The 26,366-nt window shown below is 33.7% G+C and overlaps 1 protein-coding gene across 1 annotated transcript in view; it reads left to right on the forward strand.

Annotated features, from left to right (window-relative positions):
- The window catches only part of LOC114049648 (bifunctional glutamate/proline--tRNA ligase-like), a 70,765-nt gene that overhangs the window by 16,135 nt on the left and 28,264 nt on the right, over nucleotides 1-26,366 (forward strand). The window contains exons 8-21 of the mRNA XM_027870923.1: nucleotides 702-894; nucleotides 1,370-1,541; nucleotides 2,914-3,147; nucleotides 4,368-4,452; nucleotides 4,676-4,735; nucleotides 8,108-8,218; nucleotides 11,212-11,348; nucleotides 12,294-12,501; nucleotides 13,310-13,422; nucleotides 16,691-16,808; nucleotides 17,942-18,298; nucleotides 22,613-22,855; nucleotides 23,994-24,224; nucleotides 25,013-25,275. Of these exons, the coding sequence (XP_027726724.1) occupies nucleotides 702-894; nucleotides 1,370-1,541; nucleotides 2,914-3,147; nucleotides 4,368-4,452; nucleotides 4,676-4,735; nucleotides 8,108-8,218; nucleotides 11,212-11,348; nucleotides 12,294-12,501; nucleotides 13,310-13,422; nucleotides 16,691-16,808; nucleotides 17,942-18,298; nucleotides 22,613-22,855; nucleotides 23,994-24,224; nucleotides 25,013-25,275 (2,525 nt within the window). The remainder of the gene's footprint in view (nucleotides 1-701; nucleotides 895-1,369; nucleotides 1,542-2,913; nucleotides 3,148-4,367; nucleotides 4,453-4,675; nucleotides 4,736-8,107; nucleotides 8,219-11,211; nucleotides 11,349-12,293; nucleotides 12,502-13,309; nucleotides 13,423-16,690; nucleotides 16,809-17,941; nucleotides 18,299-22,612; nucleotides 22,856-23,993; nucleotides 24,225-25,012; nucleotides 25,276-26,366) is intronic.

The raw sequence follows: 26,366 nt of genomic DNA on the forward strand, positions 1-26,366 counted from the left end.
ATTTTGCCTTTAAGAAACAACAAAACCCTAAAGAACTAGGTGAAAAAATGTGAAAGTTTCTCAATATCTTTATGTCATCTTCTTTCAGAAGCATCATATCATCACAGAGAGATGAACTCATCTCTATCAGGTTGATGTTCAGTAATTATTCAGAGTAATTAGTGATCTCATATTATGTCTTTGTCAGAAGGGAGTGGGTGAGGTAATAGTGTGAAAGTCCCTCATTTTTTTTTTCTTGACAGTCTTTGTTCTCTTCTTTCTCTTTTCACTCATTGGAAATTAAGAGAATTGCACTTATTTCATAACTTAATTTTCTGCCTCCAGAACAAGTTCAAATCTTGCCTTTGATCTACTTCTGTGACCCTTGGGGAAATTACTTATCTGCCCCTGGCCTCAGTTTTTCCATCTCCAAATTGATGATCAAATTAGATTAAATATCCTTGGTAGTCTCTTGTAGCTCAGTGATCTTTTGAAACAATATATACTGCTGCTTACTAATTTATTCAGGCTTGTAACAGGGCCCCAAATACATTGTATCCTTATGACTTTTGTTCTCCTCTTGGATAGTTCATATTTATGAACAAGTTTTATCTGTATTTGACAAGGCAAGGGAAATTCAGGTAACAGGGATAATATCCATGTTTGTCTGTTTACTGGATTAATAAAATAAAACTGAAGTTTGTTTGGGTTTCATATTTCAGGTTATCTTGGAGGATATTGCTATGCTGCATATCAAGCCAGATCAACTTACTTATACATCTGATCATTTTGAAACAATAATGAAATATGCAGAGAAACTTATTCATGAAGGAAGAGCTTATGTAGATGATACCCCTCCGGATGTAATGAAAGCAGAACGCGATCAGAAGAAAGACTCTAAACACAGGAATAATTGTAAGGTGCATTTGGTCCGTTATACATCTGACTTGCTTTATGATAGTGAAATATACCAATCTTCTTTTTTATTAAAAGTAGTAATGCTACCTTGAATGTATTCAACTTATTCGAATGTATTACCTTCCTCTTTCTGCCAGAATAATTTAATAATGCTTCCACCCTGTGTGACCCTGAGGAAGTCCTCAGGACCTTGATTTGGACCTAAATGGCTTCTGAGGTCTCCCTCAGGTCTGTCTATATGGTCTTTTGATGCTAAAAAGAAAAAAAAGTTTGTCTTAATTAGTACCAGTGATTGAAACAATTTAGTTTCATATTACTGTACTATCTATAAGGTTTAGGGACTCCTTTTTTTTTTCTTTTTTTGTATAAAAAAATCATTAAATACTGTGGAATATCATGGTAGTATTAGAAAAGAAATTTGAACCAGATTAGTAGTGCCTTGGCTAAGCTGTACTAAATCTTTATTCACTAGCCGTTGAGAAGAATCTACAAATGTGGGAAGAAATGAAAAAAGGAACCCCATTTGGTCAGACTTGCTGTTTAAGAGCAAAAATTAGCATGACTAATAATAATGGGTGCATGAGGGACCCAACTCTTTACCGTTGCAAAACACAGCCACACCCACGAACTGGAAATAGATACAAGTAAGTTCATCTTTTTCATGTTCAGCATTACCTTGTGCCTTGTTCCCTTCCCAGATACCTGTAATGAGTTATTTTTCTGTATCATTGAGTTTGTATTTCCTAGTGAAACACATCCAAATTTCTCTACCTAATACTGAGAAAGATTAAGAAACCTTCAGTGAAAACCTTGATTTTTTTCTGATTTTTAGTTTGAGTTACAAAAATAAAATTGAGGAATAAAAGACTGAAAGGTGAATAATATACAAACTGCTTAATTTTCTTTTTCTTTCTTTAACTGCTTTAAGTCTGGAAGGGATCTCCTAAGATGCTTATTATGGATCCCTTGGTTATGGGAATTGTGAAAAGTTGAATTGAAATGAAACTGGAATGAATTTGATTTTTCAGAAATCCAAAAAGGAGTTAAATTTAATTTTTCCCTTTTCCTCATTTCCTCTGTTCAGTCATTTAAGTCATACCAAGTCTACCTCAAGTCTACCTCTATCTTCGTGTAGGTCCTTATAACCTTTTGCCTGGAGTTTTGTAATGGCAATATATGTCTTGAACGAGCAAGTTAATTATAGTTCGTGTTATGGAAGGATGATGGGTAGATGTCCATCTTATAGCCAGTGGTCTTTGGGTAGAGTTGTTTGCTTTTATTAATTTTAGTTTTGTAGAATTGCTTTTGGAAATCTTATAAAATTGTGTTCATACCCTATTTTGATTATTTTCTAAACTTCAAAAAATGTTACTTGCACATTTTCTCTAATAATCTGTGATTGATTTCTATATTATAATCATGTTTTAAGTTTTAATAGAGTCCAAATTAAAACCATTTGGAAAGCTTTTTGTTTGAATAAAAATTTTCAAAAGCATTTTTAAAAAAGGATTTAATTATTAATTTTATGTATACTGTTTTTAATCATCTTATATGTTGGGATGAAACATTTTAACTTTCTCTGCCTGGGTACTGAAATGATTTAGATCTTTAATCCTGAAAAGATGAATTGCTTAAGATAGCAGTACTAGAGAGCATCATGGACAGTTTCTGTAAATAATTATGACATAGCCTGCTAGTTATTGCTTATTTCAATCCTACATATCACACCAAGGAACAAAACTACTAGCCGATTATTGTAGACTTTGCTAAGTGACACGTAAGTGAGAAGTAATCCCAAAGTTTATTTTACTGATGAATATTGAATATAAGTTGAATAGATCAGTTTTGAGCAAATTTGACCTGGGTTCCTGGAAGATCACAAATTATGTTTATTTTTTGTCAAGCTTATTATTTGGGAAAAATGCTCATTTGATTAATATTATTATTGTTCCATCTAGAGTAAAGGTGGTAAGAATGTTTGTTGATTTAAAAAAAATTTTATTTCTTTTCCCCTAGGATTTATCCTACATATGATTTTGCCTGCCCCATAGTTGATAGCATTGAAGGTGTTACACATGCCCTGAGGACAACAGAATACCATGACAGAGATGATCAATATTTTTGGATTACTGAAGTATTGGGCATAAGGAGACCATATATTTGGGAATATAGTCGTCTAAATTTAAACAACACAGTGTTGTCTAAAAGAAAACTCACATGGTTTGTCAATGAAGGACTAGTTGATGGATGGTATGTTTTATGTTTTCTGGAATTGATAGAAAGCATGTGAATGGATACAGTTTACCGATCATACATGTGTGGTTTCTGTGGCAAAGAAGTCTGTATACTTTTTTTAAAATAATTTTTGTTTTACTTTTATACCACATAGTTCCACTCCTTCCATTTCTTTTGACAAAGAAACAGTTAAAGAAAAAGGAAGAAAGGGGAAAAATAAGTTTGGGTTTTTTTTACAGGAAAGATTGGCATTTGTAAACAAACAATGAAAATGTTTTTTAAAAAGTATAGAGAAGTCACTTAACCATTTTCTGAGCCTCACTTTTCTTATCTATAAAATGAGAGATAATGATACTTAGATTCTGTTTCTTAGGGTTATTGTGAGGAAGACACTTTTTCCTGTGAAAATAAAAGCTGCTACAGTTATTAAGGATGATAATAAATAGGACTGTCTTAAATGCAATCTGTTTGAAATGGATTGCCATATATTATGTTAGGGTCATGGTTCATTCTTGGTGTGTTGTTAATATAGGTAGTATTTCCTAAATGAAGTAGGGTAGGCTTAAGTACTCAAATGTTTGTTGTATGAAGTACATATCCATGTATGTTGATGAAACTGCTATTACTGTCCCGTGGAACATACTTGAGTACAAACCCTATTAGATACCATCCCACTTCCCCATCCAAGATGGCTTAGCTATCGAAATCCAAAAGGACCTCTTATTCTGAGGTATATATTGTAACAAGTCTTTGGTGTTTTCTCATTTTAATAATGATTATTCTGTATCAAGGTGCAGTCTATCCAGTCAATGCTATTCGTTCTAGAAGTGATGATAATGAAGCTAGTTTGAAGGATTGAGTCCATAGCGAGTCAATGTGGTAAAGTACAAGGAATTCTAGTTTGAGAGTCAAAAGGCCTGGTTTCTTATCCCAGGTCTGCCACTTAATAATTATATGGCCATTAGCAGTTAAGCTTTCTTGACCTGTTTTCTCATCTTTGATACAAAGGAATTGACCTAAGTAATCTCAGAAGTCCTCTTTAACTCTTAGGTTTCATGATTCTGCTCCTTTGGCTTATTAGTATCATATTCTAGTCTAATAAGGTAACCAGCTGAGACTCAAAATATAATGCAATATAATGCATATTATTTAAAGATTTACTACATTTCCTTGTATGTTCTAACTCTTCATGTAACAGGTGTTCCTGAACCTCTAATGGTTTACTTATCTTTCAGGGATGACCCAAGGTTTCCCACAGTTCGTGGTGTACTGAGAAGAGGAATGACAGTTGAGGGACTCAAACAGTTTATTGCTGCCCAAGTGAGTTGTTAGTTTTTTTTTTCTTTTGCTCTGAAGTGAGGCTATTAACCTGCAAATGTGTTTTACTGATATATGTTTACTTTTCTATCTCCTCTTTTTCCCATGTAATGCAAAATCAGGATTAAAACATGAGAAATAATGGGTTATGGTTTTAATAGTTCATTTCCAGTTTGATATTTAAGACTATTTCCAGACAGCTAAAATGTTCTAATTTTTTTTCTAGGGCTCTTCACGGTCAGTTGTTAACATGGAATGGGATAAAATTTGGTCATTTAACAAAAAGGTATATGTTAGTTTCAATTCTTGTTTTTACTTCTCTGTACCTTATTCTTGAATAATGTAATAAATCTGAAATTCACTGGAGTGCTTGTATAAAGAAGAAATCATAGAAGTTGATTGCATCATTTTGCATACCTTCAGGAAAATGGAATGTTTCCCTTTTTCTAACATACTAGCACTAAACATATTAACTTGCCAAAAATAGTAGCGAGGTGTTTTTAACAGAATTTTGTGGAAAGGTAATTGTTCTTGCTGTGATTCTTATGAACATTCTGCATTTCATTTTTCTGCTTTCAAGCTGCGAGCTATCTGTAAGAAGGTATTACTTAATGTTTTTGTTTGCCTTAGCACATAGCTTTCGGCACCATAAACGTGTAATCTGAGATGCCATTATGCTTCTTTGTATCACAATCACATTTATAGAAAGGAAAACAGTTGCATTGTGTATATCCAGTGAAAATGCATTATTCCTTTTTTTTTTTTAAAGTTTTGTCCTCTGGTTTTCTTAGTTTCAAAGTCTGATAATTACACTAACTGCTTTTCCTTTCCATGGTGAGAGGACATAGGATTTTTCAATCTGCATATTTCATTAAATGTCATTGATTTTGATAGTTCTTTATTTTATTTCCTGTGCCTTATTGTATTGTATTCATTTTAATGTTTCTCAACCGAATGTCAAACAAGGAATAGTGCATCTTGACATGGTTTATTATTAATTGGCAGCAGATTGTTTGGACACTATAATAAGGCAAATCTTTTTTAGAATGCCAACTTTCAAGCTATGGTTTCTGTGATTGTGTGTGTTCTGTGAACTTTTTTTTTTTTTGGATTGCTGCTTGATTTTGCTGATGCCTTGCCCTGTTTGAGAAGTAGTAGCTTGTTTGGCATGTGTTGTATTTTTTTCTTTTTGTATTTGGTCAGTAGAGCACATCAAGGAATTATCAATTGGTTCTTTCTGTTACTGCAGTTATGAATAGTAGAATAAAAATTTAAGAGCAAAGTTAATGTTCCAATACTTTTATTAATAAATTAATAGTTATTTAGACCCAGTAATCAACAAGCACCATTCTTAAATCTGTATCATGATTTCAAGTTTAGAATGGTGGGGAAGCCAAAATCATCCTGAGCATCCTTGTGTGCAAGGCAACAGCTTTATACTGCCCTCATGGTGTCTTCCTTCCCTGAATCTTCTTATGATGAAACTCGCTGAAACTTCCTTCCATAGTCTTTGTATTCATAGAACATGTTAGAATTTGTAGCAAAAGAGCAAAAGAACAACATCCTTCCTCTCAGACTAAAACATAATGAAGGAGCAGAAAGCTAAATTTAACCATAGGGGATTAAAGCAAGTATCATACCTGGGTCACAAGTCACCTGCCAGATGCCTTTATGACTTCGGGTAAAACTAAACCATTAAGTTACGAGCATGTTAGGTGAGAGACAGCTCAAATCAGAGAGTAACAAAAAGAATGAGTGTAATATTATTGACTCTAAAATGAAAATAACATCTTTGTTTCATAAATCTGAATTTTCATCCTCATTGAACAATATTAATAACCAATTAGTAGTATTAACTGATATGTCACTAAAGTTCACAGAGTACTTCATGTAGGTTATCTTCTTTGATCCCCTTGTGAGATATATGCATACTACAGGTATTAATATTCCCAATTTACAGATGAATAATCCTGAGTTTCATAGAAATTAAGTGATTTGCCTTTGATCACATGATTTGTAAATACCAGGTTTCTTAACTCCAGATCTAGTACTTTATCTCCTTTGCTCTACTGGTATGCTGTATTATTTCCTCGTCATGTAGAGTAGTTTGAATTATACAAAATATATTCCTCTTGACATTGGAGAAAATTTCAAAACAAAAAGTGTCACAGCTTTGAAATAATTCTTAAATAAAACTAATTCCATCAAGGCTTCGTTTACCATAAATTCCTAAAATTCTATATAGTTTCAAAAAAATTCTATTAAAATATAACCGCTTTCCCTCTTATCACATATTAAGTGCTTGATAAATGGTTTTTCCTTTTTACCTAGCGCACAAAGATATGTAAACTTTGTTACCTTGAGACAGATTATTTTCTTGTGCATTATTATTGATATATTGCCTAATGTTTAATTAGTTTGATATAAACTAATTTTCTTTTTTACTCCTCCCCCCCTTTTTTTTTAAACAGTGAGGTTATACTTTCTCTTCCCTAGTGAAGGTATAAATCATCAAATGTAAAGAGAGATGATACTGTCCGTTTCTAGCATGGAGTTGTGAGCAAGAATGAAGCTATAGACCTTTTCCAGCTTCTGAACCATATCTTTCCATCATGGCTTCATTACTTTCTTATAAATTCCTAAAATGCTAGAACTACCTGTATTCAAAAGGAAATTAAAATGTACCTGCAGAAATAAAAAATGGATACTTTTTTGAGTTATCCACTATTTTGGGTATCTACATACACTTCCCATAAATTGAATTTGTATTAATGTTAAGAGTTATAAATATACCCTACCATAATACCTGTTCTAACATCATTACATGTATATAATATTATTTCTAATTAACTGACCCCTGTGATGTTTCCTCTGACATGTTCTTGAGAAATCAGTTAATGCTTAGCAGGTTATGTTTATGTCCCCTAGTTGTTTTCCTTCCCGTGTTTTTTGTATCCTTCAAATGTTGTGTTTTTCCTGGACAATTTTAAACTGATTTGTGAAATTAAAAAAAAATACCATCCCCGAAATGTACAAAACCCATGATTTATTTTAAAGATGAAGTAGGTTTAGAACGTAGCTAGTATGCCTACTAAAAGAAATCTGTAATTTATTGGTTTTTAGTGTTGTATTATGAGATTGCCTTATTATAGTGATCTAATGCTATTCTGCTTTTAAATATATTGCCTAATGATTTGTTAAAATGAAAATAAATCACAGAATATGCATATTTCTTTTAAAATGGGCTTTACTATATCGCTCACCTTCTCCTACCACCCTCAGTGGAAGTCTACTGGCAGATTTAGGATATTTACCTATAGAGTATAATTATTTTCTGGTGCCCAATAGGAAGACTCATGTCTAGATATTTGAAGTGTATTATTCCCAATTCTATTTACTCCCTTTTTTGCCTGCCAAGAAGTTTTTCTTTGAAAGTTAATTTAAACTTTTTGTGGACTTGGCTTAGATTTTCCTCATTTGTTTAGCATTTACCTGTCAGAAGAGAGTTAGTAGGTACACAACAGCATATGAGTGCAGTAACAAAGAAAACCAGTTAATATTCCTGTGTCGTGCCTTTTGATTGTGTGACATTTTGGTTTTGACTAGAGGATTTTTACCATAAGGTATTTATTCATTGCTCTTTTATTAATTTTTGAAGGTTATAGATCCTGTGGCTCCTCGATATATTGCTTTACTACAGAAAGAAGTAATCACTGTGAACATACCTGAAGCTCAGGAGGAGATGAAAGAAGTGGCTAAACACCCAAAGGTCACACTGTGATTTTGTTGATGTTGTTCTCTCTTAGGAAAATGGTTAGAGTTTAGAAAGAAGGCATTGTGCTATCATGACAATAATAACTGATGGGGGAAGTACTTAATAGCCAGCACCATTTCTTAAGGTTTGATGATAAACTAATCAATAATTTTTTTGTACTTATTTCCCTGATTGTAATTTAAGGGGAAAGTTGTTCTTAGGAAATGTTGAACATCTTGACCACAAACTACTAATATCAGACCACTTCCTAAAATCAAACCCATTAGAAGAAGTTTACTTCTTCATCTGCAGACAAGTCTAGTAGGCTAAACTTTATGACTTGTAACATCTCTTCCTTCTCTTAAAATTTAATAATTCTCAGACATATTAATTGGTACCCCTTTCTTCCATTTCTAAATCTCTGATCCTAAGACCTTTGCCTTTTGTCCAGAGCTATAGAACAGGGCTTCTTAACCTGGGATCCATGAACTCTTTTTTTTTTTTTTTTAATAATTTCATTTCTATAAAATTAGTTTTCTTTGGAATCCTTAGTATTTTGTTTTGTACATTTAAAAACTTTCTAAGAAGGGATGTATAGGTTTTATCCAACTGCCAAAGTTGAATCCCTGAGACAAAAATGGTTAAGAACTCATGCTACAAAGAATCATCTTTATTTATAGAACATCCTCATTTGCATGGAGGGTGATAATCCTATGTACCTATTGTCCCTGGTGTCATTCTGATAGATCATAAAATCTGTAACTAGAAGTGACCTCAGTAATCGTTTAGTCTACCTTTCTCATTTTGCGGATAAGAAAGAGGCCTACAGAGGTCTCCTAGGTAGAAAGCTGCAGAGCTAGCCAATCTTGCAGACATAGGTCTTCCTTATCAAAATTGGTGCTTTTCCCACTGTATCTTGCTGATTGAATGTTTCTCTCATCCACTTTAAATCACAGAAATTGATATGTTTCCCCCTTCTAAACTTTTGGCCAACACTTTTATTAGATGGTGTCAGAGATCCCTTCCTGCCCTAAATTTACCATGCTATGACTTCTGCTTTTTAGTCAATGCTCTATAGAAAGAGATTTATGAACACACAGATTCACAGGGCATCTATATAAAGTAGGGGGCTGTGTGGAGCATCATATCATCACTATTTGACATCACTCAAGTGACTCCTAGTTATCTGCTCTACTTAAAGAGTGAGGCATTGGTGCCTTAGCCGTAAATGGAAGCAGCATGAATTCTGGTCATGGTGCTATTCTCCATAACAGGTTCCTTGACACCCACTTAGGCCATAGCCTATTTCTGGTTACTCAGCCAGACACCATGAGAGTTTAGTCCAGTAGTGTCAAATTCAAATCGTAGGCTGCATATTGACCTAGAAATCCTCAAATTAACATTATCTAGCTTGTATTTTAACATTTCACAATTACATTTTAATCCAGTTTGAGCTGCACTCAGGAGTTTTGCAGGCAGCAAGTTTGACCTGGTTTAGTACTATATAACCTCACCCTTTGGAGTGGGACCATTGAACCATCACTTTGAAGCAAGAATAATTCTTAGATCAAAATATCAAGTATCTAGTCTTCATTCTAAATAATCCGAACTTGTTATTTCTTATCAAAAATAATAATAAAGTGGTAAAGTTAAGTTAACATGTAGTAAGATTGTCAGAAAATGCAGAAGCATCAGATATTTAACTATATATGACATTTTATCATTGCATTTAAAAAATGATTGTAATTGCTGTCTTCTGCTTTTATAACTCTTTCATCTCCAGATATATCCCTTCTCTCCTTTTACCCAGAGAGCCATTCCCTGTAACAAAGAACAATAAAGAAAGAGAAAAAAAGGAAAAAAACAGTTTTGCAAAGCTGGTGCTCAACTAACCCATTGCCTGGGTTTGATATTCCACAGCCATGGCATGTCAAGTCCTTCAGATAAGGGAGCAGGGATACATTTCCTCATGTCTGCTCTGGGGCTAAGCTTGGTCATTATACTTATATAATATTCCATTTTGGTTTTTTCTTTTTTTGTCCATTTATTTACAGTGTCATTACTTTTTTAAAGTTTGAATTTTCAGGCAAAAGTTAGTGAATTTTATTTATTCTTTTTTTGTTGTTTTTTTGTTTTGTTTTGTTTTGTTTTTTTTACCCCTTCTCAAGATGCTGGTACTGGGTGTATGGTGCCAGATACTGGTAACACTTGTCTAATTTGTGGTGGCACCTGAGCTAGACTTTCTCCATATTCCTCAAGTTTCCAAGATAAATTGTAATGTCCTAATATAGCACCTTGAGAAGTCTGTGTATAGCCACTCTCCTTGAAAAGTGTGCTGCAAAGCATGCCACACTTTGCTAGTAAAGTGTCCTTAATTGTCAGTGCTGCTCCTACCATCACACATTTGTGGTCTCATCTTTTTTCATTTCTGTGACAGCTGCTGGGAGCTAGTGTGGATGCAGGTTGACACAGGCACTGGGCTGATAACAGGCAGTGAGGGAATGACTGCTTGTAACGTATATATTTTAAATTATTTGAAAACTAGAAGAAGTTTCATTTCAAAAGTATGTGAGAGTGGCAATAAGTAAGCTTTTATAAAAGTGTAGTATTTACTAAGACAGCGTCACAAAGAAGCATAATTATTACACAGATGAATGAGTTTTCTTTGTAGGATCATAGATTCAAAGCTAGAAGGGACCTTAGAGGTCATGGGATCATCGATTTAGGGCTGGAAGGAACCTTGGAGGCCATTGAGTGCAACTCCTTTTTTAAAGCTGAGGAAACTGAGGCTCACCATCTTAGCGACTTGTCCAGGTTCACAAGCCAGTGTCTGAGAAAGATTCCTGCCCAGGTCTTCTGACTCCAAGTCCCACCCTTTAATCCACTATATCATACTATCACTTTGTAATGAGATATACATACTTGTACATCATGTATATAGTGCATGGATTCAGATTTTTATCAGTACAGTCTGTTATACTTCTGCTTTTATATTTCTTATGGTATAGAATGTTGATGTAGGCCTGAAGTCTGTGTGGTATGGCCCCAAAGTGCTCATTGAAGGTGCTGATGCAGAGACCTTATCAGAGGGTGAGATTGTAACATTTATAAATTGGGGCAACATCATCATCACTAAAATATACAAGTAAGAAATAGTTTTTTATTCTCAAGTCTTAATTTTAAGATATTGCTGAACAGTTACTTCTGTGTGTCTGACTGGTACAGTTTATCTGTTACCTTTGCCCAAATACGTAAATTGTTAAATGTAGGAGTTACTTTGTTCTTTGTTCAGTTTCCAGTTTGGCACCACTAAGATAGTGTAGTTGTTTTTAAATGGGATTACTAGTGGAACAAAGGCAACAAAAATATCCTAATGGTTTAGTACCTTTTTTTTTTTTTTTTTTTTTTTTTTGGTGAGGCAATTGGGGTTAAGTGTCTTGCCCAGCGTCACACAGTTAGTAAGTGTAATGTGTCTGAGGCCGAATTTGAGCTCAATTCCTCCCGACCCCAGCACCGGTGTTCTAATTTCAGTGCTCTTTTTTTATGATCCAGTTTAATTCTTGAATGTAGTTACAAATTGTATTTTTCCAGTATTTTGAACAGAGACATCATACTCTTGTCTTAAAGAATTTAAAATGGGTTATATCCACATTGCTTCCTGTACTAAGTAGTGCCTTTAAATTTGGTTTCAAATTTATTAAATGTAAGGTAGAATTCCTATAGGGTAGAACTAGAGCCAGTGGATGGCAGATTCTAGCTTAGTGTGAGGTAGAACTTCTTAACAGTTTGTAAAGAGTACTCAGGCTTCTGATAAGGGTTGAACTAAATCTGAGAGATCTTCCTTCTCTGAGATTCCATTCTTCTATTGTTCTTATATCTAAATTGAGTTTTACTTACAATCTTAAATCTGATTGTGCTAATAATTGCATGCAAATTCTTGATAATCATGAATTTTTATGGGTAGTATATTAATAATTCATGTGTTAAGTTTTCTAATGCCAAAGGACTGGAACTTTTTAATTCACTAAGGTTAAGACAAACATGTAGTTCTGATTTATTTTCTCCTGAATATTTTCCAATTCATGTTTAGAAATTCAGATGGGAAAATTGTATCCCTTGATGGGAAGTTGAACTTAGAGAACAAAGACTACAAGAAGACCACTAAGATCACCTGGCTTGCAGAGACTGCAAATTCTCCTCTTACTCCAACAGTGTGTGTGACTTATGAGCATCTCATTACTAAGCCAGTTATTGGAAAAGATGAAGATTTCAAACAGTACATCAACAAGAATAGCAAGGTCGTTTAGAGGAAAGCAACTTTCACTTGGTTTTGCTGCTATCTATGCTTTTCTTTGGAAGTGTTTAGTTTTTTAAAAATGCAATCGATAGTAATATTTCAGCCATTAAAACGAATGTCATATTAAAGTGTAGAGTTGATATTCGATAGGTTTTTAGCTATTGATTTCAGTGATCCCAGTCTGTTATTAGGAATCTAGAAAAGGCTGTATTTCTCTGCCAGTATTCCATTAGCTGGAACTTAAAAATCACCACTACCACCCATTCATTATAGGTCACTATTAAACTTTCCCTTGTTAAAAGAGTAAAAGTCAAAATTGGTCTTTGGTCTTTAATTCTTTCCAGTAATCACAAGGAAGAAATTATTATTTTATCCTCTCATCTTAACAAAGTTTTTGGAAGCAGCAGCTTTATATGTCTTGAAAGAATTTTCAATTCCTCCTATTGTTAAGAAATATTATATATTAGATATTCTGATAATTGTTATTTTGAAAATGCTACAAGAATTAGGTCATACTATTACTTGAAAGGTTTTTAAAGTTTTGTTTTATACTCACTTTCTAGAGGAGGTGATTTTTTTTGTTCTCTGAGAAAACCCATGTCTTATATTTAAGTTTTATGAAAGGGAGGGTGGTATCACAGATTCTGAACAAGTTATTTTTTAAGATATGCTGAAGCCATAGGAAATTTTTTAAGATACGTAAGATTCACAGATGCTATAGCCATTTATTATATTTAAATATGTTCTTGTAGCCTTTCACATGCTCAGATTTTGAGAAAATGTGTTTTTCTTTTAAACCATCTTTATAGCAAGAAGAACTCATGTTAGGGGATCCCTGCCTTAAGGATTTGAAGAAAGGAGATATAATACAGCTGCAGAGAAGAGGATTTTTTATTTGTGATCAACCCTATGAACCTTTTAGGTAAGCAGATCCTTGATTATCAGAATTATGAGTGTAAATTCTTTTTTCCTAAAGGGAGTATCTTAAATAATATCTTTCCAGCTGGGTAATCATCTAATAAGTAATTAACAACTGTTCAGCATTCTGAATTGTCACATTTGTATTTCTATATTTAGCATTATCAATGGAATTATTTTAGAGAACATAAAACTTTTGCATTTTTGGAAAGCACATTTTTAATCTGAATAATTTAAGTCTTAAGCATGGCTTTATGTAGTAAAATGGTTAGATTTTTAAGCTGTCTTTTATTTTGAATGAAAATTTTTTTCTGTTGTGATACCACTTCTTACATTTTTTTTTCAAGTAAACCAATATTTATTAAGACTGTACATGTTTCCCCTGGTAAAATCAACATGTTAAACCAGATTCATGATTATCTTTTGTAAAACATTGCGGAATGTTTTAAATTACAGGTATAATGAAAGATATGAATTTATAACCAATCTAAATGTTTTTGAAAATTAAAAATATATTCTCATTTCATCTATATATTATAAATACATTTCTTCTTGGTAAGTTTACACTAACAATGAACATTTCAAATAACCGAAAATACAATCAGTTTAATAATGCACTAAGTATTAAACTGAAAGCTCAGTTTTATTGCTCATAAAATATAAATTCTGCTAAGGTTATTCTGTAAGAGAGCATGCCGAAGAAATAATTTGTGTGAAAAGGGACTTAGAAATAGGCAGAACGGTTTTAATGATGCTAAAAAAAATCAGACTTTAGTGAAATTTTTACTTCTTACATTAAGTTACACTTCTTCAGGAAACTATATTCAGCATGTATGTATTTGAGTCCTGATGTCAGTAATCATAGGTAGGATGCAAGCTATTAAATACACAACCAAATAGTTGTTTGCAAATCCAAATTCACAGAAAACTAACCCTTTCTGTGAATGGTTTATCATCACTCATCTCCTAACTCACCACCACCCTTTCTAGTCATCTAAAAAAAATAAAGTCTGAAGAAAGCATCTCTTAAGCTTTATTTTAAATGGTAGTGTCTTGAGTACAGTAAGCAATACTGTTTTGTCTAGCAAATACATGTAATTGGTAGTCATAATTTTACCAATGAAATACAGAAAAATTAGGGAACACTTTTTAAATTTTTGCTAAACTTCTTGTATAAAAACTTAAGGATTAGTACTAAATGGACATTTAGAAAATCTTTAAGAGATGAGTAGCAGTTGCATTGGATTGTGAGAATTTTATTATAATTTATGATATGCAGCAATTTTCTGAAATTCTTAGTAGTTTCCTCTCAGCCCATCTCTATTAGGAAGTCAAAGCTTGGTCCTTAAAGTACATTTAATCATTTTCATTGGCTGACGTGAAAGAATTTGAAGATATACTTTGCCCTAGCAAAGAAAACAATCTGTTTTTGTTATAACCGTATTTGGAATAGAGCTTCTCCTTGTATGCATCTTTTGTCTTTTTAGTCGTGACTCTAGTTATTTATTTATTTATTTATTCATTCATTCATTCATTTATTGCGAGGCAATCGGAGTTAGGTGACTTACCCAGGGTCACACTGCTAATAAGTGTCAAGTATCTGAGGTCAGATTTGAACTCATGTCCTGACTCCAGGGTCAGCGTTCTATCCTTTGTGTCACTTAGTATTTTATCAGCTGATAAAGCATCAATAATTTTAAATTTGGCGATGACCCAGAGAATGAGGAAGTAATATGTTACTTAAATTTTTTTTACATTCATTTTCTTTTCCTGGCTTCCTTTTCCTTGCCTTTGACAACTCTTAAGGTGAAGTGCTCACTCTGTTGCTTCACCCCTACCCCATGCCATTTTTACACATTGTCCCTGATTGAGAAGGTTTGGCTGTTTCAGTCCATAGTTTTATGTCACTGATTCCTGCCCATCAAGGGTAATTTATTGTTACAGGGCAAACGTTTATTGGGAAAAACAAGTCCTTCAAATGACATGAAAAATTAAGAGAAAATGGTGGTAGACATAAAGCTTTCAGGATCAGCACTTCTTTGGTGTGAAAATTATGTGACAGGAAGGGGGACACAAATGTATTGTTAGAATTTCTGATAGAATGTATTTTGACTATAAACATTTTTATCTTGTGCCTGTGTATAGCACAGTACTACTAATGTCAGCAAAAGTTAAATATACACTTTAGCAGTTTTGTAATATTCTCTCTTAAGTTTTTTTCCACGTCAATGAAAAATCAACTATAAATAAAAAATTGATGTGAGTCATTATGTAAGTCATTATTAATTGGCCTTTTTTTCCACCTTTTAAAGCTTTTTTTCAAGTAACAAGTATTTCTTTTATTAATGTGTCGCTCTTGTTTCCCTCTCCTGTTAAACAAAAAACAGAAACAAACAGAAAATCTTGAATACGTACCTATTTTGTATAGCAAAACAGATTCCCAGGGGCAACTAGATGGTGCAATGGATAGAGCAGTGGCCCTGGAGTCAGGACGTCCTGAGTTCACATCCAGCCTTAGATACATAACTTATACTCACCAGCTGTGTGATCCTGGGCATGTCACTTAACCCCATTGCCTAGCCAAAAACACAAAAAAACAGATTTCCATGCAAGCTTTATCTGAAAATGTTCTCTTACTGAATTTTAAGTTTTTTCTCTGTTGGGAGATGAATAACATGTTTTATCTTCTTTCTTTTAGACTCATAGTTTATCATTGTGCATTGATCAAAAGTTCTAAAGTCTTTCACAATTGTTTGTATAAATTACTCTCATTCTGCTTCACTCTGCACCATTTCATAAAGTCTTCCTTATTTCCTTTTAAATTGACCCTTTTAGCATTTCTTGTGGTACAAAATAATAATCAGTTTCATTTATGTACTACAGTTTGCTTAACCATTCCCTAAGCAGGAAGATATACTCTTAGTTTACAGTTTGGGCTATCATAAAAAGAGCCGTTATGAATATTTTTGTACATAGATCCTTTTCCTCTTTCTTTGATTTCTTTGGGGATATAGACCCAATAGTGGGGTGTAACTGGACCAAGTGGGTATAAGTAGTACTTTTTGTAGACCATTTAAAGTTGAGAGATTCTTAGAAAATGAGTACAGTAATAAAGAAGTCTTTATATAAGTACCTTTGTGAGAATTAAAAATCTCTAAGAAGTTGTAAATGTAGTCAAATGAACTAATGTAGCTTGAAGTTAAAAATTAGTTCTTTCAATTCAAGCCATTTTATGGTGGTTTCCCTCCCCTCCTACCTACTTTTTATTTTAGCCCCTATAGTTGCAGAGAAGCCCCATGCATTTTGATCTACATCCCTGATGGCCATACAAAGGAAATGCCAACATCTGGCTCCAAGGAAAAGACTAAAGCAGGAACAACAAAGAGTGAGGTAAATGTATTTTTTTTATCGCTATGTTTATAAATTAGCAAGAATTCCATAGTAGGCCACTAGTGTTATCATATGAAAATGAGTGTGAACTTTAGATTTCTAATCTTAAATGTATTTTAGTTAAAGCTTACAGGAGAAAATACTTTTAATTGAAAAAGAATAAAATATTAAAAAAATAAAAATAAAGATTTTTTTTAAAAAACTAAATAAAACATTTCTTGTTTTAATTATGTTGCCATGTGCCAAATTTTGGGGCATAAAGCCCTGTGATTTCCATTCTAGGAGACATCTTTTTAAGTGAAAACTACTATTGATATTTCTCTTCTTCGGGATAAGTTTGCTGATATACAGTTTTTTGGAAGTTGATAAATAATCTTCTCGTGGTTATTTTTTTATTGCAACAATTCCCTGAATAGGTAATTTAAAACATTTTATGTGAGATTACCATATTATTTGCACACTCTAACCTCCAACCTACCTTTCCAACCTTTGCTTCACTCATTCAATCGTCCAACTATATTTACCTTATTAATGACTCTCATGTAAGATAATCCATGTTTGGTCTCTGTCCCTTTTTATTGTCTGTCCTTCAGACCTGGAATTAATTTCATATTCGCCTCTGCCTTTCAGAATCCCTAATTTCCTTAAGGTTTAGCTTAAATGTCACTTGCTGCCGGAGGCCTTTCTTGATTCTCCACTCATTCTGTTCCCTCCTTTCCCCTAGTGTCCTTCCTATTGCCCTACTTACCTTGTATTTATTTTATGTATTCCTAGAGATGTATATATTGCCTCACACAATAGAGTATAAGGTCCTTGAAGTCGGGAACTATTTTATTTTTGTCTTTATGTCTCCATCACCTAATATAGTGCCTGGCACATAGTAGATGCTTAATGAATGCTTGTTGATTGATTGATCATGATTCTTCATTTTCTTCGTTTTCATCAGGACTCTTTTACAGGGAAAATCTCTGTTAGTTATGGTTCAACTTTATTAAAATAAAACGGAAACCTTTTTCAAGCCAATTTTGGGTGGAAAAGTTGCATTTATGTGTTATGAGGATGTGTTTTGAGAGGATTTGTTATCTGCATTCCACATGAGCTGCCTGTTTACTTTTTGTTTTCTGCCTTTGAAGGTAACTACCTTGAAAGAAAAACCTGCACCGCCTGTGCATCAGGATCTTGAGGCCCCAGAGAATGTCTTGGCCCTTTACAACAGAGTATCTGCTCAGGGGGATGTGGTTCGAGAATTAAAAGCAAAGAAAGCATCCAAAGAAGATGTGGATGTAGCTGTAAAGCAGCTTTTGGCTTTGAAAGCTGAATATAAAGAGCAAACTGGCCAGGAATACAAACCTGGGAATCCTCCAACTGCTGTACAAAAGGATTCCTCAATGTCAAAGAATTCCTTTACTCTAGACAACAGGTCTCTTTATGATCAAGTTGCTGCACAAGGAGAAGTGGTTCGTCAACTCAAAGCTGAAAAGGCCTCAAAGGTAAGTTTAATGAGATGAACTAAGATGTTATAAATGCATGAATTAAATCTGCTTACACTGTACATAATACATGTCTTTTTTAGACCCCCAGCTCAGGCCTGCACAAGCAGCCTGGCCTGTGAGCCAGAGTTTGTGCAGGCCTGCTCTAGCTTAATGTTTGGAAATTTCATTTTCTTGGCAGTTTATAATACGTTATAAAGGCTTGTTCCTTTTTTAAGTTTCTTTGGCGTTGGTCTTAAGTATGTAGGCCCTGAACTCCAAATTACCATGTCTGACATTAGCCAGTAGATCCCTGGACATCAGTGCTTGAACTGTATTTCACAGAATGACACTTCTTGGGAATCATGGCCCTTCAGCATCAGTCTAGTATTTCCTGTCATTCGGAGTACATTTTGAAGCGCTCTTCAACCTTTCCATAGGTTAGGAAATTTTGCTCTCCTCTACAAAAGACTGAGGTTTAATACCACTAAGCGTCATTTCCCCCAGAGTTAGTTTTAGGTTAAAAACAACAATTAGATAAGGGCTCTTGGTTCCTGAAGTGTAAGGTATCATGATTTTCACAGCTTAAACACTGCATTTCAGTCATAGCTTGGAGTCATTGCTTTTATTTTCAAATTGTATTGTTCAAATGAATACTTTTCTATCTGTTTAAAGCATACTGAGATTTATGTATTGATTTCCTCTACCTTAATTTCTTGGTGAACTAATTTAATATTTAGCATGACTTCAGTAGCTAGTGGAATGGAATTCACCTATTTCTCTGAGTAGGTAAATGGTTTTTGTTTATTTAGTGTTTGTGTTTCATACTTCCATAAAAGTCAGGGAGAGGTCTATTGAGAGTTCATCTTGCTGGTGAAACCTAGACTTCCAAGTTTGATGGTTGCTACATTTTAATGAGATAGCTGTTTGATGATGTCTCACATTTATATTCTACTGTGCTATTTACAAAGTATTCTCATTGATTCTGTAAGGGTGGAGTAAGTATTACTCATCCTATTTAGCAAATAAATAAGGCAGTTATAAGTCAGTAAGTGACAAAGCCCCAACTTACTAGTTCTCTTCCCACTATACAGTGGCACTTTTCATTCTTTTTTTTTTTTTTAAAGGCAATTGGGGTTAAGTGACTTGCCCAGGGTCACACAGCTAGTAAGTGGCAAGTGTTTGATCTGAGACCAGATTTGAACTCAGGTCCTCCTGACTTCAGGGCCGGTGCTGTATCCACTGTGCCACTTAGCTGCCCCCCAGTGGCACTTTTTAAATAATGGTACTGAAGTTCACACCTTGTGAGAATTATCTCTGCATATGATAAGAAATAGAATTGTGTACCTGGTAGAGCTATGGTAAACCATTTAATTTAGAGTGGTGATTTCAAGGTGGTAGCACTGCATTGTAAGCACCACATATCCATTTAATTGTTAGGCTTGGTATTGTATCATACATAAGCTCTTAGATTTTTATCCATATGACTTTATTTAGGCATTTTGTTTTTTGAAAATGTTATACTTAGTATGATTTCTTTAGGGATAAGATATTTCCTTTGATACATAATTGGACTGGTCAGAGTTTGACATAAGGAGGTTGTTTCAGGATGTAACTTATATGTACTTTGTTTTTCTTTTTTTCTCGTTTTCTACTTTAGGATCAGATAGGTGATGCTAAGAAAGAGCTTTTAACTGTAAAAGCAGAGTATAAACATAAGACAGGTCAGAATTACAAACCTGGATATCCACCTTCAGTTTCTTCTTGTAGTCAGACTTCTTTTGCTCCAACTTCCTCCTGTTCTTCTTTCATAGATTGCAGAACTGTTTATAATAAAGTAGTATAACAAGGTGAGATAGTAGGCAGGAAAGAACTACAAATAAAGTAGTATAACAAGGTGAGATAGTAGGCAGGAAAGAACTACAAAGGTATAACAAATAGCACTGAGCACTAAGATACTCCTTGAGCACAAATTGTGATCAAATTTAACATCAAATTTTTATGTTATGGTTTGAAAGGGAGGAGGAAACAGTAAGTTTCACTTTAAATAGACATTTTCACTAATTTAAAATCTAATTGATGTCATTATGAAATGATGGTGCTTAAAGGTTAAAGTAAAATTAAAAAAATCAAGACTGTTCATGTGCAGAGAATTAAGCCCATTGACAATTCAGGGTTTTTTGTGGGAGGGTTTTAGGTCTTGTGAGATCAGTAGTTTTTATTCATTGTTGTATGAATATCTAATTTTGCTGCTGTTAAATTGACTAAATACGAATAATTCATATGCTTTGTGTATAAAGTCTGTTTTTTTTTTTTTTTTTGGCAAAGCAGTTGCGGTTAAGTGGCTTGCCCAGGGTCATACAGCTAGTGAATATCATGTGTCTGAGGTCACACTTGAACTCAGGTCCTCCTGAATCCAGGGCTGGTGCTGTATCGACTGCGCAATCTAGCTGCCGCTGAGCCCATTATTTTTAAACTAAAAACAAGCCTGGTCCTTTGTATCTTTTTGATTCATAGATTCTGCCTTTTATATCTGTTATCCAAATGCTTCCTTCAAAGTTTCATTTGAACAAACCATAAAAACCTATCCAGCTGACCAATACTATCTTTTTTATGAAACTGATTAAGCTTTTTTTTTGTAGTTAAAAATATTTTTGTTTCAGAGGAAATTTGGAATGTACAAATATTTTTATTTTAAACCTTTTTTATTTCCAATCCATGACTATCCCCCCTCCCCTCCTTTTTTTTTTTCAGTTTTAGAAATTAGGCACCATTGTGTTCAGTTTGTGTGAACGATAATCTTTTATTATGCAATATTGCCTTCTCCTGGTAGTTTGGAGTATATCTGTGATAGCTTTTATGAGCTTGGATGTATTTTATGTTTATAATATTAAAACAGAGGAAACCTTTTTCTTTCTTTATCACAGACTATTTAGTGTTTTCTATGAATTCTCCATATCATTTATATCAGTTTCATTTACTCTTCATTCTTATATTTACTGAGGATAATTTCTGAAGTTCCTTCCAGGTCTGATTTATCTGTTTCATACTTTAGCGTGTACATACATACATACTTACATATATATTTACACTTATTGGGAGCTTTGCATGTATATCACTGTGTACTATATCATGTTTGAGAATGTATATAATCAGCAAATTATTCTTATTTTGGAGTAAGTAGTGTAATCATCACCCTCATTTTGCAGATGTGGAAACTGAGATGAAAGGTTCAATCTTGCTCATACTTAAAAAGTGTCTAAATCAGTAATTGACCCTATGTCTCCTAACTTCAAGCCCAGAGCTAGTTCACATGCCATACTGCCTCTTATGTATGTTGTACCCACAGTGTCCACAACACTGTCCTGGATGGTTCAGGGAAGATTTGCAAGAAATAAAGACTACCACATGATAAAGGAGTTCTTATTAGCCTCAATATTTATCATATTCTGATAGATTCCTGTGTACTTAGATTCCAAACAACTAGAAAGTTCAACAAGATTAAACCCTCTAGTCCTCATTCCTTTTATCTCTTCCCCCTCCTCCCCACCCCAACCCCACACCTCTTTCTTTTCTTCAGTTTACTTTTAATAGTCATTTGTGTCTTACAATAGGAATTTTTAAAAAACGTATGAGTACATTATAGCATATGGGTAAGTATAGATTTCATTCAGTCTCCTGTATCAGCTGCAGCAGTATTCAGTTATCATTATTATTTTATCCAAAAACATTCAATAGTGATTGGTGGGTATGTGCATATTGTGATATGGTTGAAATGAATCACAGGATGAGCAGGCATAGATGGATTGTCTTTTGGAGATGGAGTGACATCTTATGAGGGATTTACCTACATTGAAAATAAGTAATATAATGAGTAGTTTTGTCTTGTAATGGTATTTTTTGTTATTTAGCATATTTCTTTGAAAACTGATAATCTATTTAGGATCCACATTCCAGTTAATCAGAATATGTAGTTCCGCAGTCATTATAACATAAACTATTTTGTTCTATAAATTATCGCTTTGTCTTGAGTATTTCTTATCTGTCTTCATTTTCTGCTTAGTTAAGGTTCAGTTAGATTACTGTAAGCTCACCCCCAAGGCAATGTTTGTCTGAACAATGTCTCATCTATTTCTTTACCATTCAGTATTTGCTTTTACTACAAAATAGAACCTATTTTAAATGTGCTTTTCTCTGCAGAAATGGTTAAGAAAGTCATTTGATCTTTTTTGACATTTCTCCATTTTCATTCAGCTAATTTTAAAATGTGTATGTTTCATTTTTTTTAAAGGTATGTCCATAGATGATTGACATTTCTCTTTTTTCCCTTCTCAGGATCAGATAGATTCTGCTGTGAAAATGCTTCTAACTTTAAAGGCAGACTACAAACAAAAGACAGGCCAGGAATACAAACCGGGTGGTCTCCCTTCAGCTTCTCCTCTTTCCACTGCATCCCTTCTTGCCCCTTCTGTGCCCCACAATGCATGCTCAAGTTCAGTAGATGGTAAAGCGTTTTATGATAAAGTGGCTGAACAAGGGGAAGTGGTCCGGAGACTGAAATCTGAAAAAGCTTCAAAGGTATGTTCGTGGTTTGGACCTTTAGCATATAAGCCAGAAGCTACTTTTTACTTTTCATTGCTCAGAAGGCAGTTTATTTCTTTAGACTGACACCATGTATTGTGAAAACAGCAGACAAAATAATGTAGTTCCTGTCTTCTACCGTTGTTGCTATCCCTTACTAACATTAGGAATGAAGAGACTAAATCAAAGGATCTTTAGATTGCCACTTGGAGAAAGTTCTGATATCAAAGGATATGACATATACACATATATATACAGGAATGCAATTAAAATCAGCAGAATGATCGCGTCATGTAGTCCATACAATGCCTTACACATAGGCATTTTAAAAATGCATGGTGGGTTAGGTAGTTCATTCTAACTTTTGAAAGTAGAATTTCTTTTTAAATTGTGATTGGGGTACAGCATTTTTTCCCCCTGTATACTCCAATGACTATGCAACTACCTAGGAAAACTGATATATTTTTTTTAAATGATCTTGTCTGTATCCTGAATTTTTTTCCTCTTTTTCTCTTTCCCTGGACTTGTGGGCCTACTTCTGTTACATCTCCAGTTCAGCTTTCACTGTATTCAAAATGAAATGTTAGATTTATAGAAATTCAATGTACTTCTTGAATAAATTTGTTCTTGTGAACTGAATATGTATCATACATATGAGTCCTATTCTTAATTTTGCCTTAGATTTTTTTTTATACCTTTAGATCAATTGGTTTAACTCTTTGTTTTCAGTGTATCTGTGACAACAAGGTAGTAGCATAGCTAGCTTATTGGACTTGGAATCAGGGTGACCTAAGTTTGAATCCAGCCTCTAATACTTATTGTGTGACCCTGGACAAGTCACTTTAATTTTCAGCCTCAGTTTCCTTATTCATTAAAAGAGTATAATAAGAACCCCTGCCTCAATGGGTTGTTGTAAGGATTAGGAGAAATAACTTACAAAACACTTCCTAGCCTTAAAGTATTCGCTAACAATTAAAAATACGGAAAACACAATTGATGGGAATATTCTCCTGGTTATTTAAGGATTGAAAAGGACGCTCATGTTCTCTTCTTGATTAAGTCTCTGTGACTTCTATTAGTTATCTTCATAGTCTTCCCCTTTTTGTGTGTATTTGTTATTTTTCTTTTAACCTAGGATAAAGTTGATGAAGCTGTAAAGCTGTTACTCTCCCTAAAAGCTGAGTATAAAGAAAAAACTGGACAAGAATACAAGCCTAGTCAGCCTCCATTTCAGAGTTCAGTTTCAAGTCCAGCCAAAATCATTGAAATCAGTGAACCTGATACACCTGAAGCGAAAGCTTTGTTTGACCAAGTGGCTGCCCAGGGAGATGAAGTTCGGAAGCTAAAAGCTGAAAAAGTCACCAAGGTCGGTGTTTATGTTTTTTCTTATGTTGTCATAAGTCTTCCTGAAAAGATGGTTTATTATTAGGTTTATAGAAGTAATGAAGTATGTTGTACTGATTCATGTGAGTGAAACAAGATAGATCCTGTGGAGTGATATATGGAGTTTTTTTTTTTACTTAGAAAATATATCATACATTATGAGAGCAGAAGTATGGCATCATGGTTAGAGAGCTGACTTAGGAATCAGAAAGATATGACTTTTGTTTTGCTCCTGCCATACATTGGATCAGACGTGTTTTTCACCTGCTAGCATTTCAGGCCATCTCAGATTTTAAGTTGTAAAGCAGGTGCCTCACTGGAACTCCCTGGAAATCACAGATCTGGTCCAATACACAAATGTGTACATGTGTGTATGTGCATATATATGTATTTGCATATATACATATGTGCATACATACATTCATATAAAGCTTAGACTACTGTTGTAGGTGTTGTGTTAGTGGAAAAATTTCTAAACCTGTGTGTTAAACTGTACAGTTTTAATTACTTTTAGTTTAGATTTCCATCAGACAAAGCCATAATATTTTCTAGCCTCTTTTCTTCATACCTCAGCCACAGTACCTAATCTATTTATTTAATTCCATCAAAAGCTACTGTTTTATTTATGCTTCTCTTTCCTTCTGAGACTTCTGTTTTGTTTATAAATTTGTTAGGTATGAGCGTTATTTGTCATAATGATTATTGTTCAATGTATAGAGAATAATTTGTATTTCAAATTGGCTTGTATTTTCCTTTTCTGTTGTCTTGAAGGATAAAGTAGATGCAGCTGTACAGGAACTCCTTCAGTTGAAGGCACAGTACAAGTCTCTGACAGGAGTGGATTACAAACCAGTATCTGCCACTGGTACTGAAGATAAGGATAAAAAGAAGAAAGAAAAGGAAAATAAATCTGAAAAGCAAAATAAGTCACAGAAACAAAATGATAGCCAAAAGAAAGAATCTTCTAAGGACCTCGGTAGTGGGATGTCTTCAGGTGGAGCAGGAGAAGGTCAGGGACCTAAGAAACAAACGAGGTAACATATATACATAGATATACATATATAGGTATTAGTGGCAATTTAATGCTCACAAAATCCAAGCAAGAAGTTTGGCCTGAATCAAGCTAGTTTAAAATGTATACAGCTTATTTTAGTCAGGATGATCTCTTAGATATAAAGATAATCTAAATTCTAAAGCCATAACATGAAGAATTAAGACTTAAGAATTAAATTAAGAATTTAAAATTATATTAAAATTAAAAATATAATAACTAAAATAAGCAGGAGGGGATTTTTTTTTTTTGAGGGGAGTGTGTTTTATTATAAGGAAGGGTAGGGAGATTTAGAGTTTACTTCTTTTGAGAACTTTGAAGTATATGATTTTAAGTTTAAAACTAAGATTGTTTAAAGATGAGAGTAATGAAGATCCACATTACCTTTTAGAGTCTTATATATTTTATTTGTAAGCCTAGTCCTTGTTTATTATATTCAGTTAGAATGTACTTTGTGAAGAGATTTTCTATACTAGAAGTTTTGAAAGTTGGTAAGTAGCTATTAATAGCATTTAATAGTTTATATTTAGGGACATAATATGTGGAATAAACTGATTCAGTCATTTTTATGTTATTGTCAAGAACTTATCTGAACTCTTGAAATAACAGTAATTTTTAGTTACAGTTTTCCTATTTGGAGAAGATCTGCCTCTTAAGTAACAAGTGAAATCCTTCCAACTAGAATTCATGATAAATTATCACAATGTTGCCCTATTATATTCTTCTAGAAAGAACTAAAAATGTAGAACTAGCTGAGATAAGTTAAAGAATAATCAAATGTAATATATTTTGGTCATAATAATAATAGATAGAAAGTTGCCAGGTGTAAAGAAGTATCCACAGATTATAAGAGAAATCCATTAGGTTCATGCAAATTTGAAAGAGGTGGGATACATGTCCCAAGGTCAATTTGGGGTGTTCAGTGAGATGTACAGCTGGTGAAAGAATCTGAGAAATCAGGTGTTCCAGAAGGGTTAGACCTAACCTGCGTAATTAATTTCAGGTCCAGTCTTTAGTCCTCTGCTAGGTTTCTCTGTCAGAGTATCTGCTTTCAGGGTTATATTCCTGCAATAT

Source organism: Vombatus ursinus, unplaced genomic scaffold (assembly GCF_900497805.2).
Source record: "Vombatus ursinus unplaced genomic scaffold, bare-nosed wombat genome assembly UNPS02014798.1, whole genome shotgun sequence".
NCBI lineage: Eukaryota > Metazoa > Chordata > Mammalia > Diprotodontia > Vombatidae > Vombatus > Vombatus ursinus.